General features: G+C 41.7%; 1 protein-coding gene across 4 annotated transcripts in view; it reads right to left on the reverse strand.

Moving 5' to 3' along the window:
- Positions 1–6,395: 6,395 nt before the first annotated feature.
- Positions 6,396–15,807, reverse strand: part of PPP1R12A (protein phosphatase 1 regulatory subunit 12A) — a 145,959-nt gene continuing 136,547 nt past the window's right edge. For all 4 annotated transcript variants that reach the window (XM_030480545.1, XM_030480549.1, XM_030480544.1 and 1 more), the window contains 2 exons: positions 15,287–15,337; positions 6,396–8,826 (listed from right to left, as the gene is read on the reverse strand). In XM_030480545.1, coding sequence (XP_030336405.1) covers positions 8,740–8,826; positions 15,287–15,337 — 138 coding nt within the window. In that variant the 3' untranslated portion in view covers positions 6,396–8,739. The remainder of the gene's footprint in view (positions 8,827–15,286; positions 15,338–15,807) is intronic.

Here is a 15,807-nt window from a genome sequence, read left to right on the forward strand (position 1 = left end):
TTGCCTATCTTCTAATGATTTTCTATAAATAACTGTGGACAATGCTTAAAACCAAATTATGTGTTGTGCTCATAATATACATTATTTGCTCTTTCAAGCTGAAAACGTGGAAGTAGTTAAGGTAGTTAAGATGACAAGCTTTAAATACATCTTAAAAAGAAGTTTTAAGATAAAAAGTTACTTGAAAGCGGGCAAGCTGCATACTCTGTCCTGCCCACCAGCAAATCCACAGCCAATGCTCAGTTTATAGGAGTTATTCCCAGATCAGGTGTTAGGACCCAACAGGCGTCTCCTTATGTGTTTGCTTTATTGTTGGACATTCCAAAAGGGATGAAAGGAAGTTAATGAAGAAATAGTGAATGGCTGTTTGCCTGCAAGCACCACGATGGGTTGAAAACAGCATAAGAACTTTCACTGTTTTCACCCTGAAACTGTCAGAGATATGGAGGAGAAAAATAGGAAAGGGGCCTACAAAAAATAGTGCTGGTTCCTGAGGAGGGGAGTCACTGGACTGAGTGGGAACAGGTGATTTGTAGGGTGTGCTTCGTTTATGGTAAAACCACCCCCTTGGATTAGAGGGAACCAAGAGCAGGTGGGAACTAAATGGCTGGGTAGAGACATCCCTACTGAGTAAAGATTAGGTTATCACTGAAAAACGAAGATCCAGTGGTCAGAAAAAGATTAATGGAGTCTTTGAAACTGTTAGGGATGTGTGCTTCGGGCGAGCTCAGGATAAGGCAGTGAGGAAAGGGGGAGCAGGTGGTGAGTAACAGAGGTGGAGGGAGAGCACGCAAAGTGTCAAGGCTGCTGGAGATGTGGAGAGAGGAATTGTGGAAGTAGAGAAGTCATAGAATCATGGAATGGTTTGGGTTGGACATCAAAGATCACCTAGTTCCAACACTCCTGCCATGGGCAGGGACACCTTCCACTAGACCAGGTTGCTCAAAACCCCATCCAACCTGGCTTTGAGCACTGCCAGGGATGGGAGAGCCACAGCTTCTCTGGGCAACCTGTGCCAGTGCCTCACCACCCTCACAGTGAAGAATATAATCACTGTACGTAGAAGATACAGCTACAGAGCAGTTAGCTCCAGAAGAAGCAACCAGTGATTGGGTCTGAAGGGGGGAGTGAAACAGGGGAGAGAAGCAGCAAGTGAGACAAAAATGGAAGAAGCAAGCAGTAGGATGGGAGGTGGTCCAAGGGGGCAGAAATAGACAGGAAGTATCAGAAGGACTGGATGTCCAAGGGAGTCTTTGGTGATCTGGGTGGCACACAGGAGTGACTGAGAAGCCTGACAGCTGAGATGAGCCCAAGACGGAGGAGAGCCTGTTCTCGCCAGCAGCTGCGGCGTGTCGATAAGCTTGTAGTGACTTGTTAGTAAAATATGAAGGGAGTTCTTGCACGCAGCTCCTGCATGTAGCAACTCTGAGTGCCACTCCCCAGACATGGGGAAATTCAGAGGGTGCTCAAGGTCCCAGGGAAGTGGCTTCTGGGGTCTTCTGATCAGTGTGGCTGTCACCAGGGATAACAGGGAATGTAATTAGACCTCAAAGCCTTCTCTTTCACAGAAAATACTGCTATATGATGCCTTGGAAATAGGGGCAGAACCCTATCCTTGCAGAGCTGAGGAGAAAAGGTTGAGGAGACGAGAATGCTGTGAGTGCCCATGGTGTGCTGACATGCTTGCAAGGCCATGAACAGGCAGGAGAGATTGAAGGAGACAAAGGGACAACTACGAGGACCTCACAGCGGTAGGGTGCTCTGGTTACAAAGCGAAGCAGCACATTTATGTAGTGACTGTGCTGAAAGGGGGTTGAGCAAGACGGAGTTAACCAGCGTTCTGGCATTTCAACCCAGTGCAGTGCTGCTATGAACTGCTGGCTTGACAACTTCTGATATGGAGGATTACTTTTTTTGTTGTTGTTCTTCTCTCTCAGCTGTACCAGAGCCGTCCTGTGGTGCTTGCTGAGTGTGTCTGCTCCTGGTCTGCGGGTCTCTTCGTTCACACAGCACAGGAGTGCTCACCGCACAGGGGAGCTGATCCCCCAGACTCACTGGCCAGCCCCCCTTGGGTTACAGGTTCTATCTCCTGATGGGCTGGATTTCAGCTCATCAGCCAAGCTGAGGGCTTTCTGCCATTCCCAGAGTGTTAAATCGTGCAGCTCCTTTTGCTTTCAGTACAAGACACTTAAAAGCAGTCCTTGCTGCATTGAGGCTAACTCCGTGCATTCCCTTGTCTCTAGAGGTGAGCTCTAAACTATCTTGAGATTGCAGTTCTCCGCCACGCTTCACCTGTCACACTAGACCCGGCTCAGCTTACAGCAGAGGCAGAATTTCCTCGAGTCCCTGTGCTGTGAGCCCTTCACTACGTACTGCTGTCGGAGGGGGTGAGCTGCAGACACCACGGTGCCCTCCCGGACACACACCGCCCCGGGCTCAGCCTTCGTGCCGCGCTGCGCGGTCACAGCCGGCCGGCACCTCGCACGGAGGAGCCCCGCTGGAGGCCGGGAGGAGCCGCGGCGCGGCCCCGGCGCAACCTCGTGCAGCGAGGCCGTGTGGTGCCACCTCTCGGCCCTGCCCCGCGCCGGGGCTCCCCCACGGCCTGGAGGCTGCTGCCGGGTCGTTGTCCCCAGGCACAGCCTGATGAAGGGGTACTAGCGCACAGTCCCCGCGCAGCGTTGCTTCCCCCTTCCCCCCCGATAGTTTTCAATAGCATTGATCCTTTTTTATGCAGGGACGAAAGAAGCATAGTAACAGCCCACAGAACAAGCTCTATTATTTTCATAGAGCACCGGTGTTTCATACACGGGGAGATGAGGATGAGCTCCGAGGCAGTTTATTTAACATAATGCAGCACCTGTAGCCACGGGTTAAGTGAGAGGATAGAACACACTGTCATTTGCTGCTTTTCATACAGCTAAAACCAGAGGTGAGCTGTGACGGTTGGAGCATCCTGCCCCTAGTGTCAGCAGCTGATGTCAACGTGGGTTTGTATTTTTAAGCAAACTCACTTTTTCATTAAATCTTGTTTCTGGTCAGTGACTCGACTGTGTAGCTAGATGTGCATTTTGTGTAAATTTTGTGTAAATGTGTATTTTGTACTAGCTGATGTAATGAAGTCATGCTCGGTTCTTTGGAAGACTTGGGGTGCAGGTCTGGGTAACCACCAGGGAGAACGGTACCTTTATTTTAGATGCCATGATGCAGCTCCCTCAGGCCTGTCCTATTTTGAGGTGGAGACATATCATTAAAACAGGGGTATATAGTGCAGACATGAAATGAGAGCACCAGGGCTATCTTCTGCTTTCTTTTGGGGGCGGATAAGGAGGCAAGGGGAGGTGCAGCAGGCAGCCTTCCAGTACTTAAATGGGGCCTACAAGAAATCTGGAGAGGGATTTTTTACAAGGGCGTGGAGTGACAGGACAAGAGGGAATGGCTTTAAACTGACAGAGGGGAGATTTAGATATTAGGAAGATATTAGGAAGAAACTCTTTACTGTGAGGGTGATGAGACACTGGCACAGGTTGCCCAGAGAAGCTGTGGCTGCCCCATCCCTGGCAGTGTTCAAGGCCAGGCTGGATGGGACTTCGAGCAACCTGGTCTAGTGGAAGGTGTCCCTGCCCATGGCAGGGGGTTGGAAGTGGATCATCTCTAAGGTCCCTTCCAACCCAAACCATTCTGTGATTCTACCAAGGAAATAAATAGATCGTATCATGTTGCCCCATCCCCCCAACCCCCGTTTTTTTCCTCCAGCAAATAAAACAAAGGGAAAAGACCACACTGGAAGATGAATTGTGCTGCCTGGACTAACTACTTCTGCTAAGCCTTAACAGGTTTGCAAAAGAGACGTGCAGAACCCAAGTAACAAGGGTGAAATAATGAGCTGGAATGTGGGGCTTTTGTCCCTGTTGTAATTATCCCTGTGCCAGATCAGAAACATTAGACATCCAACAGGTGATGTTTATAGCCGAAAGAACCAAACAGTTCCTCCTTTCTCTAAAGGCTACATACTTTTCCTATCTAATCAGTAATACAAAATGGGGAGGTGCTGACACAAGCAGGAATAGCCAGTGACTTCATCAGTGTGGCAGCAGCTCTCCCTTTAAAGTGTGAGCAATTCACTGTGGGGTTGGGAGGTTTGCTTTGGTTTTTATTTTCTTAATTCTGCCTTCTGTGCAGTAAGGCACCTGCGGCCACCTTTAGGACTGTTCTAGTCTTACATCTATGCTGAGGCAGAGCACATTACTACTTGCTATTACCCCCAACAAGTGTCAACTGCTGCTCTTGCAATAAAAACAAATGTAAAGCAAATAACTTGTCACCAGCATTTTTTACCCTTGTAATTAGTGGCTTTGACATAAGAACACGAGGAAGCTGAATCACCAAAGATAAATGTTAACACTGTGTACATAACCATGAGCAGCAAGAACTTCTTGAAAACTTCAGCAAATTGTTTCTTCTGTTCCCCAACAGACTGGCTATTCCTACATGGGGAAAACCTGCGATTTCACTGAGGTGACCAGAACTGTTTCAAGATTTAAAGCAGGTAGGAAAGCAGCTCTCTGCAGTGCAGTCACAATTGTTTCTCCATTCTCTTTAAAAAAAACCAGGCTCTACAAAAAATTCTGTAATGTTTGTATGGCTGGGGAGTTTAAAATTGTATAGTGCATTTGTGTTGTGTTTTGCTGTGACAGTCCTCTGGATTGTAGCTGGAATTTGAATTTCATCTCTAAAACATGTTAACCTCTCAGTTGCACAATTCGAATCTCAAAATTACCTCCTGCCCACACTGCATCATGTGAAGTTAGAGGAGCTGAAGCTACAAAGGGGAAAAGTGACTTTCAGTGTAACTGAGAACATGGCTGCCTGCACCTTCCGTACTGGCCAGGCTTGGGCCCACAGATGCCACGAGCCCCTCATGCTGTGGCGAGCCGGCCCAGCTGGAGCTCTGGGGGGACAGTGCACTGCAGTGCAGCATGGCACATTTGCCCACCTCCATTTATGCTTCTGCCATGAGACCACAAGCAACATGACAGAGACATAAGGGTGCATGTTCCTTTCTGGAGGAGCTGGTGTGCTACACCAGTGGGGAAAACCTCAAGGTGCCCACAGAAGAACTGGGAAGTGCCAGCTGTGGAGAGCCAAGCCACTGCCAGGATCACCCAGGTCAAGTACAAGTCAGTGTAATGATTGTTTTCATAATCACTTCATTTAAAAAGAAATTATGTGGTGCCCTCACTGTTGACTATAAACCTCATGCTTAGGTCAGGTAGCTGGGGTAGGAGCTATCTTGTCTGGAGCCCATTTCTGTGTGATAAAGGTGAAGGAAATGTCTCCCTTGATGCACATCTCCTAAAGCAGGAATCTTCAGCTACCCAGGAGCATGCTTTTTGCCTTTTCTGTAAGATGTCATGCAAATAGTTACCTTTCTAAAACAGAAACAAGAGAACAGTTGTTCTGCGACAACACTGTTGTTGTTAAAAGACCACCAGATGGACAGGGCCCAGGAATGCAGAACAGGTAAGATGAATCCCCATTGGTTTAATGTTCATCTGAGCACAAACCAGGGTTTAGCATGAAAGGTGTTTCTAAAGGAGGGAATAGTGAGACTCACATTTTGTACTTGGTGCTGAGCAAACAACTGCACCAGCCTACACAGCATGAATTACAACTGCTCTTTTTGCAATCTGGCAAGGAAATGGCAGCGGTCTGAAAGCGACATGTAGCAGGAACTAGGGGGTACGGAGGGAATTGTTTACGGTGAGGGGGATGAGGTGGGCAAAAATTATATTCCAGCTCCCAAGTCTTTTCTTTTAGGTAAGTGCTACCATTTGAGCCATGAAGGTCAGGCAGTTCTTACCACCACCTCCCTGCACTCTGCTGCCTGTGCTGCTTCCATAGCCATGGTCGGTCACTCCTCCTCCCCAGGCCACAGCTTCCTTCACGGCTGAGGTTAGTTCTGAGTCAGCAGCCAGCAATATTGTATTTCTTCTACATTTAGACTGGCTATTAGGAAGAAATTCTTTACTATGAGGGTGATGAGGCGCTGGCACAGGTTGCCCAGAGAAGCTGTGGCTGCCCCATCCCTGGCAGTGTTCAAGGCCAGGTTGGACACAGGGGCTTTGAGCAACCTGGTCTGGTGGAAGGTGTCCCTGCCCGTGGCAGAGCGGTTGGAACTAGATGGTCTTTAAAGGTTCCTTCCAACCCAAAACATTCTATGAAACTGTCTCCTAGATAATAAAATAATCCTCCACTCCCCATTTTCTCTCTGTGGTAGCTGGATTTTCTGGGGATGTGTTTGATTTGCAATGTGGTCAGTACAGTAAGATGGTGATAAAAGTTTAGCAATCACTTTGTGAGATGTGGTTGATATCCCGTAAAAAATGGTTCTCAGATTCTGCACACAGACAGGTTTATGTAAAATATATAAACATTTGTCCAAGTTGTTACAGATTGCATAAATATGGCATTTTTACTGTTGCATTTACAGATGTGCATGTACAATGATGTGCAAATAATCACAATTTGATTACAATCTTTGAAAGGTACTTGAACCTTGCATCCGAATAACGTTATGAATGAAAAATGCCCACCAAAGAATTTAAATATATAACATGGTTTAAATTCATAACAAATTTCAATGTCTTCTCAGTAAAACTTTCACACATTTAAAATAGTTTGTATTCATTTTATTTGTATATGTCAAAATACAATTTTTTTTTTTTTCCAAAATAGTGGGTTTTGCAACTAGTTTCATGCAGATACAAGGTCTGCTCAGTACTACCAATAAAATCAATATAGCACAGTAGCCATTCATTTTTTAGATATAAAGAATAAATAACCTAAATATAAAACACTAAAATATTAGAAACACGTATTTAATCATTCACAGGCACCCAAACTTTACCAAATATAATCCAGAATATGCCTAACTGTCTTGTAACAGAACTCAATACGTTGCAGCCATTCCATTCTTTATTTTATGTTAGCGTAAGACAATGGAAGTCCCTATGGTTCAGACCCACCTCTCATACAGATCAATTACAATAAGATATCTCAAACTATCTGTGTACCTTTAAAATCAAGAATCCTGAGCTTGGTAGTAAGAGCATAACCTTACATCTTCAAAAAACCAATCAACAGAGAGGACATCATGTCTTCCTTACCAAAACATATCCCAGTCCAGAAAAAACTACCCCCCGCCCCCCAAGTCGGCAGTAGAACACAATGACCTTTTTAAATGAAGGGGTACAAATTCACATTTAATATAGTATACAATATAATCAATAATACAATAGCTACTACAAGCTTTACAATGTACAGTTTGTTTTAATGGCTGATCTGCTCAGTGGTTTTAGGCAATAAACTATGTGCCGATAGGATGTTGTAGTTTGAATGGTTTAGTGAAAATATAAAAGCTGTTTCTAACAAAAGCGATCTTCACTTAAGTACTTTCTTTGTTTTTAAAGGCCACTGAAATGTATAAAATGGTCTGACATGATGGTGTTATCAAATTGGATGCCTTCTCACATGGCAGCAACAGTGCATATAAACATTAATGTGAGTGTAACGGGTTATGTTTCTCAGATGATTTAGTACATTACTTTGGCTAGCACAACAGTTTTGGACAGCACTCAGATAAATACAGGTATGTGAAATGTAGTGAAGCAGTTATATTTATGCAATTTTTTATTATGGTGAACACTATCAAATAAAAAAAAATGGGAGGAAAAGATAATAAAGTATTTTATATAGTTTAGACCTTTTGTAACGATAGGGCTCCATACAATGTACAATGTCTAAATTCTTTATACCATAAAAATTAATGAACTTTGTTAAACACACTATTCTGGAGTAGCCTAATTTGCATTAACAGACATTTGCAATAGGGAAATATATTCAAGCATGCCACGTGGTGGTCTGAAAAATCAAACCAGTACACATTTATATATACAGCATCACTCAGTACCTGCTCAAATGAATGTGACGATTACAGGATCTAACATCTTTCACTACAAACTTTTTTTTTATTTTTTTAATTTTTAAAGTGACCAATAAAGGCAGAACAGGACTCTTAAAATATTTCTAGTTTCAACTGACTTTTAAAGCATTTTGTATAGGAAATAAATGCATATTGCACAAACAGTGAAAGCAAATGTTCCACCAGGCATCTCTGTTCCAGGTGGCTGGACAATACATCTCTAGGTAGCTACACAAATATGTAATTTAAAAGGGTGTGTGGTCTCTGCAAATGGTAAAGCTGTGAAAACACTGTACAAGACAATCTGGTACATGAATAATTAGAAGGGAAAAAAAACCAAACCCTTAAGGTTTAAAGAAAAACTGAGTATAGAAAAAACCTGGGAATTGTGGCACAACAAAAACATTATTGAGTAACTGTCTTCTGTGAGAGCTGAAAGCTTTTGTTGATGTAAAAGTGTTTATGTACAACTAAGGCTTACTGGTTAAATATCTGAGGCATATCTGGCCTTGAACACTCTCCTTATTACGCTGTAGCTGTAAACAAGATTTCTCAGTCGTTTCATCTCAGCAGCTGCGTTTTAACAGAAACAATGATCTTGATACAAAAAAACACACAGGTAAGAGGGCGTTTGGCAGGATATCTGAAAAATGACAGTCTCCAAGGGATCTTCCCACACTTCCAGTGACTGCCATACTATGGTCCACTGGAGTTACTAGTGATGTGCAATACCGTTATTTGCTGCTGTAGTAAACCCTTTATTTGGAAAGTTTGCTTATAACTCTGATCAAGGCCCCATTTTCATCTTTTAGCCTCTGGTTGTCTGCCTTCAGGTCTGGTAGCATCTGTGAGAAATGAAACATGATGGTTATTTGCTATCATACGGCAAGTAAAAGCAGACAAATCCCAGGCATAAAAATCTTCATTCAGCTTAAGCATCTTGGCAGTTCTCCCCCTTCATTCAGCAGTTCAGAAAAATTGCACCTTTTGGCATGATACAGTTAAGAGTTATAGATTAGGAGGTTTCATTTGCTTGGACTAGATGCACTGAAACTTGGTGGTGCAGATGACAAGCCTCCGACAAAAGCATTTACAGTAGCGTGAAGAAAGTAGTGTTACAGTAACATTACAGTAGCGTAATTAAATGCTTCAAATTTCAGTGCAAACCAAAAAAGAAATGTTAATTACCAACAGTTTAAAGAGGCTTGTCTATGCTGCATTTGCAGAGTTTCATAAAAACATGCTGTGGCTAAGCGTATCTACCACTGTGCTCGTGGATGACTTCACCCAGATCAGATACAGTGTGATTCAGCTTGTTAGCTCACAGCATTAACCTTCCAACCACTTCCAAACTCATGTTGAAGCGCACATCCTGTAATTTCAGCTCGTATCCCTGAATAGCATAGTTCACACAAGATCAGATCATTGAAAGAGATCACTGAAACATCAGGCTGCATACTCAGGCATTCAGCAAGTTAGGAGATGGCAAGTTAAGGTTGCTACAGGAGATGGGTGACACACAAGCACAAAAGCTGGAAGGCAGAAGCCAAGTGAGGTGAGAGTTGGACAGGATCAGACAGGAAAGAAGGACAAGTCAGTGCACAGAGGTTTGTACTGGAAGAATTTAACTTGTCGGAGAAACCAGAAGTAATCTCAGCAGTTCTCCGTATCTACATTCACACACTGATAACAAACCACCCATAACACTCATGGCTAAATTATGTGTATGGTTTCTAGCAGCAGGTTTACACAGGAGGTATCAGCTTATTCCTGCACAGCAGTTATTCAGTAACCTCAAGTGCAAGTGCATGCAAGAGGTCTAAGTCCAGCTAATAACCTATGTAACAACTGCTACGTATTTTTTCATGAAGAAATTTTCTTGCCACTAGTTTTGTTTTCATTTTATTCAAGCAAAATTATACTTTCAACCCCATTATATTCAGAACATTGTTATGGAACAGAAAGAACTGACAGGTTTTAAAATGCAGGGATTAACCGTGCATTACACTAGAGGCTTCATTTTCACATCTCTGGAGGATTCCTGTGCACACTCAGTTCAGCAAATAGAAGACCCCCTCATAGAGCGAAACATGATGATGCACTGAAGATGACTGAGGTATAGGATCTAGAGTTTATTTACCTGAAAATACCAAAATATGTGAAAGAAAGACAGCTGGAGATCATAAGAGGAAAAAGGTGGTCTCTACAACTGGAGTAAGTAAAAATCATTCTGCTAACCTGCATTCCAACTCTGCTCTGGTAGAGCTTAGGGCAAGCCACCTAAACTGAGCTCTTCAAAGAGTCAGAGGGAAGCTTCCATTGTAGTCAAGAGAGAGCTGTGCTCTGAACAGGAAGTGCTGTAAAATGCTGATTACTTTCAAAAACCACGGCAAGGTGTTTGGAATTGGGCAACACAAATAATTGTTTGGCTATTTTCAAATATTATCTATGTTAGAGTTTCTAAGCTGTAAAAACCAACGACTGTTATCCGAGATACACGTGCTAGGGGTCATATCCAGATAACAGGCGCGTGTACCATGCATTCGTGCGTACACCTCTAATATCAGGATAAACCTGGGGCGGTTCTATGATGTGTGTCTGCAAACAATGGTACAGCCATTTGTTCAGGCAAAACAACCAAAACCTTCCCTTCGTCCTTTTCATTCTGTTCCCCACTTCACACTAAAGATCCTGGGTGAAACCGTAACAGCCTTCATCTAGGAAGCAAGGGGCTCTAGTTTTGGTCTTGTTAAATGGGTATCTCAGCAAGTGTGGTCGTGTATGCTTTCCAGTGAAACCTCAAAGTAATTCCAGGAATGTCACAGTCCTCCTTCAACTGACTGACTAAGGAGCTGCAGCCCAAAATGCTTAGTGACATACAAGAAGGCCCACACAGTGGTATATTTACTGGTGAACTAGTTTAATAAAAAAGGTGCTGTTCAAATGTAGAATTTTAACATAATCCAGTACCATTACATGTCTGCAAATCTCAGTAGATAAATTTTAATCCTGATTAAACTAGTAGGTAGAATAGGTATTAAGAAAATATCTTCTCTTTTGTTGTGAGTCTGCTAAAGAATAGGGGAAGACTGGTAGGAGACAAAAGCAGTTATGAGTAATAGGAGATTGATCAGGAAGGATAAGCTCAAGTAACCTAAAATACTTATGCTTCTCAATCTATTCTAATCCCCACATACTTAAACCTAGCCAAAGACATTTATGCAATTTTTTTGAGCACTGCATTTCTCTGGTACTCAAACTTCTCATGAGGTGACACCACACACCTTTCATGTGCAGAGGCAGGAAAAAAAAGTTTTGCAGTATATTCAGTAAAAATAGTTACACACTGTACTTAACACTTTGAATTCCAATTTGCTTCTCACTAAAATAGCAAAGTATCTTCCTGTGATGAGATTCTTGAATAAGATTACAAATGCACTATTTTGCCTATGTGTATTGTGTATAACTAGCCAGTAACTTTGCAGTGCTGTTAAGGCACTTAACATGATTCAATAATCACCTGGCATACATGAAACCAACTCAACTCTGTATAGTAATAATAATGTCTCTGTTTGCCGGAGGATTTAACACTTTTTACATACAAAACAGCTTTGTAAATTAAGATTACAAAAAGGTACCTCCTCAGATTCATCAGGCACACTGCTATGGTTAAGCTCCCATCATAATGTCAAGCCTCCCTGCTGTGTTTCCATTGCGTTTCTTTTGCTAGCCAGCCTCCTCAAGCTCCACAATGATCTGCCATTGAAAACTCCCCCTACAGAAAGGAATACTGAATAGTTTTCTGTGGGTTAACACCCTGAACTGGCTTACCGTGGTTAAAGGAATGCTAGTGCTAGCAAAAAAAGACTGTATGGATGTGTGGCTGTGGACAGCAGTCATTAGATTAGCTCAGCTGTGTTGAAAACCCACATTGTTAGCTGAAGCTGAAGTAAAATGGGCTGCCCTAAAGCGACAGCTCTCCCTCCTCATGCAGCAGTGTGTGCCTGCTGCTTTCTGCATGTTAGTTTAGTGATTCAACAACTCTGGGGTGAGGTGGAGCCAGTAATATAAGGAATAAAGGGATTTGTTCTCAGCCAGGTCAGTGAGCTGAAGGGTTAACACAAGGGAATGTTGAGGAATGCAGGACCTGGACCAGGAGCAACCTTTCTATCTACATCCTATTGTTCAGACCAGCTCCAGGAAGACACAAAGCCAAAGGATAAACCTTCTCTTTATTTCATGCCTCTTGGTGGGAAAAACCTGAGATCAGACTGCTGAGCAGAATTAAAAAATGTACACTCCTTGCCTTGCTTCTAAGCGGGAAGGGGCAGGCAAGGGTAAGCGGTTTAGCAAGAGTCACTGCAGAAGTGACTGCACATTTTAAAATCTGTTTCACCTACACATCTTAAACTTAGTTTTACTTACACATCTTATAAGCTCACTGAAACCTCCACCCTATTCAGCTGTTACATAAGAGGAGGAAGAAAGGCATATAGATTTGGTGTGGAATGAAACTACATTCTGTTTCTCACAGAAGGTTTCTGAAATGGTCCTGAAATAACACTAAAGACAACAAACTGGCACTTTTTTCCAAGATGAAACTCAAACCAGTTCATAGCTTTAACAAAAGAAGACTGAACTGGTATGAACCAATCTGACACAACAGGCAGGGGTTTTTGTGTCTGTGTTTGTACAGGCCATGCATTATATTCCTACATATATAGCAATATAAACCAACAACCAGTGCTAAAACTGGGTGTTTCAATCTGTCTAGATAAAAATAAGGATTGGCCAGAACCATACGGGAAGTTAATATGTAAAAACATTTGAAAGTAAGTGTATCAACTTGAAATTCCAATACATTTCTGAAAGAAAAGAGTTTGGTCCCCTCTAAACACTAAAAGACACAAAGGTAAGAAATAAAGTTCTAATGCAACTGTTCAGGAATACACAATATTGAAACCAGTTCTCAAACATTCTTTAGTTGAGACTAGATTTGTATCAATTCTATGCACTTCAATTATACTGCAGTAAAAAAGCTCAATTCCTAATTTCAATTTGTTAGAAAACTAGAGGCAAAAAAATCTATTTAATTTGAGCATTTACTCGAACATCAAAAGAAGGGACTGACTTGAGTGTATCCTAGTGCGAATTCAAATCCTTTCAATTGTTGCCAAGGTTTTAACATGTCAAAGGTCTCCTGGATCATTGCCAATTTATCTTTGAGTGAGCAGGGACAAGCTTCAGTGCTAGCAAGGACAATACCACACCATACCCACACATCTGCGACACCTCTAGTTGGTACACTGGACACCATGCTTTAGCCACGCTTCCATAACCGAGCAGCAGTTAAGGCAGTTTCTGGCACACAAGTGTTAATAGTAAAATTCTACCCAAGCACAAACTGAATGTCAACACCTGCCTGGCTACACAAAGGAGAAGGAAGAAATTACAAGTCCAAAGAGCGGAGTTGCCTATGGGACCCTGAGAGCTTGGCAACCACTCGGGTCAAGGCCCTATTCTCAATCACCAGTCGCTCATTTAGGTGTCTCAAAGATTGAATCTGCTTTATTTGTTGCAGGTTCTGCAGGAATCAAAGAAATAAGAGTGAAAATGAGGAAACCCCCTCCCCCCCTTTATATTATGTTTAAAAGAACTAGAGATGAGCAGAACTGAAAGAAAATTTAGAAGAGACAGTCCTGTTTAAAGTAGATAAGTTGCTGTGAAAGGAAAGTATCGAACAAGTGGCACATTCTTGAAGAGCAATCTAAGAACCAGCAGTGATTAGTCACAGCTTTCCAAAACAGTTCAGGATACATTAACAATGAGAGCTATTCCTGGAATTCTTTACTTAACATCCTAATTGCACGAACTAAACCTCCTATTCAAACGTCTGTAAATAATGACACATTTAATGTATACTTTTACACAGTGGTGCAACAAATGATAGGAAAAGTATTTAATCTTTAATTCAAAACTTTCACATATTGCTTATTTGGGGGGGGGGGGGGGGGGGGAAGGCAATTTGCATTCTCTGTTTTTCTAGGCAGCCCAACCTCCCCTAACAGGAATTTACAGGTTGATGATAGAAGCTCACATCCTGTCTTCCACTCTTGGACACAATTATTTTCCTCTACCATAGTTTGCTTTCTACGTATTTCACTTCTAAAGACCCACTGAGGAACCACAGACTTGTGTCCTCCCTTACAGCAAACAATCTTGGTCTGAACCCAAGGCAGCTAGAGGCATTGTGGTTGCCTTCTGCTTACATCTGCAGCTACAATTCCTCTAACAAAACTGTGCATGTATTTTAACAAAAAGTATTTGGAAGTTAATGCCGATTCCAAGCACCAGAGGGAGCTCAAAAATGAGCTTGAAAGGAAACTTTTTATTAATCAATGACAAATATCAAATGTCAAACCAGTGATACTGACTGAAAATTCTGGAGTGCAAAAATGTTTTCTATTTCATCATGTTCCACTAGTTTTCTAGTCAGACTTTAATTCTATCAGTTTGGTTGGCTCTGTCCAATATTATATCCAAGGATATAATACAAAAAACCCTGCCAAATTTCTTCACTTTTTTAATCTTATCAGAGGATTTAACACTGATAAAACCAGGAAATGAAAAAAAACCCATGACTGGTTAAAAAAAAAAAAAAAAAAGGGGGAAAAAAAGGCCAGAAATATATATTAAAAAAATTTTCCTTCTGGGATTCAGTTTATACACAGTCGAAAAAAACCCCAGAAATCAGTGAATGCGGTAAGTATTACGTATTGGTCAGCGTCTGAAATCTCTCTCCTGCTTTTTCTTAACTAAAAACTGATTATTATTCACTATAAAAAGGAAAGATTTTCTTTTGCTATTAGTAACATGCTGTATGACACAATTTAAAGAGCATGAGATAAGGGTTGAAGCAACATTAATGCGTAAATAACTATGGAATTATATGGTACCATTATTTTTAAGTTAATAAAGTAGAGGGTATCACATCAAAATCATGGACTGCAATTCCATCTTGATTAAGTAAAGATATGTTTCACTCCAGAAACATTTCACTCTGAATGTTTCTTGTTAGCCAATACATTAATGAACCGTAAGTCTTAGTGCTTTCTTAGAGGTCCTACACATCTGACTGCTTATGCCGGCCTAACAGCTTCATTAGAGCTATGACATGGATGATTCTGAAACGCAGTTATAACTTAGTTATTTTCTAAGGAAATTATAGAGACCAGTAATACTGCCAGACTACATGCTGCACTGACATATGTTATTAATAGTTTAACATGTTAATAGTTTACTTACTTTCAGTTCCTCTTCCATTTCAGATATCCTTCTTTCTAGAGCTCTTCTTTCCTAAATTGAAATATGTGTGTTAAGACTGAACAATACCATTTTTAAAAAACTACTGCTTGTAAATACCGTGTTAACAGTGAAATACTTCAAGTTTCAAAGATCATACAACCAAAAGCAGAGTGTGGACAGGAAATTCGTGATGGCAGTGATATACAGAAATTTTCTCAATATGGAATTTTAATATCAGAGAAGGAAGAGATATACATCAAGTCCTACAAAACATACCCCTTCCTTTACACAAATTTAGACGAGTTTTAAGTACCATTTGTTTGGATTTATTTTTCATACGGTAGGCTTCTGTAATAGCTTAAGATACAAGAAATGCAGAAAATGATCAGAAACAAAGAATATTAAAAGAAACAAGCACAAAAGCATAAGCTTTCATAGACAAGCAAATCTAGTTGAAACATCTGTCTCAGCTCAGTGGGATCTGTCCACCCTTTATGAAGTGTACATACACCCAAGTTTAC

Source organism: Strigops habroptila, chromosome 3, assembly GCF_004027225.2.
Source record: "Strigops habroptila isolate Jane chromosome 3, bStrHab1.2.pri, whole genome shotgun sequence".
Taxonomy (NCBI): domain Eukaryota; kingdom Metazoa; phylum Chordata; class Aves; order Psittaciformes; family Psittacidae; genus Strigops; species Strigops habroptila.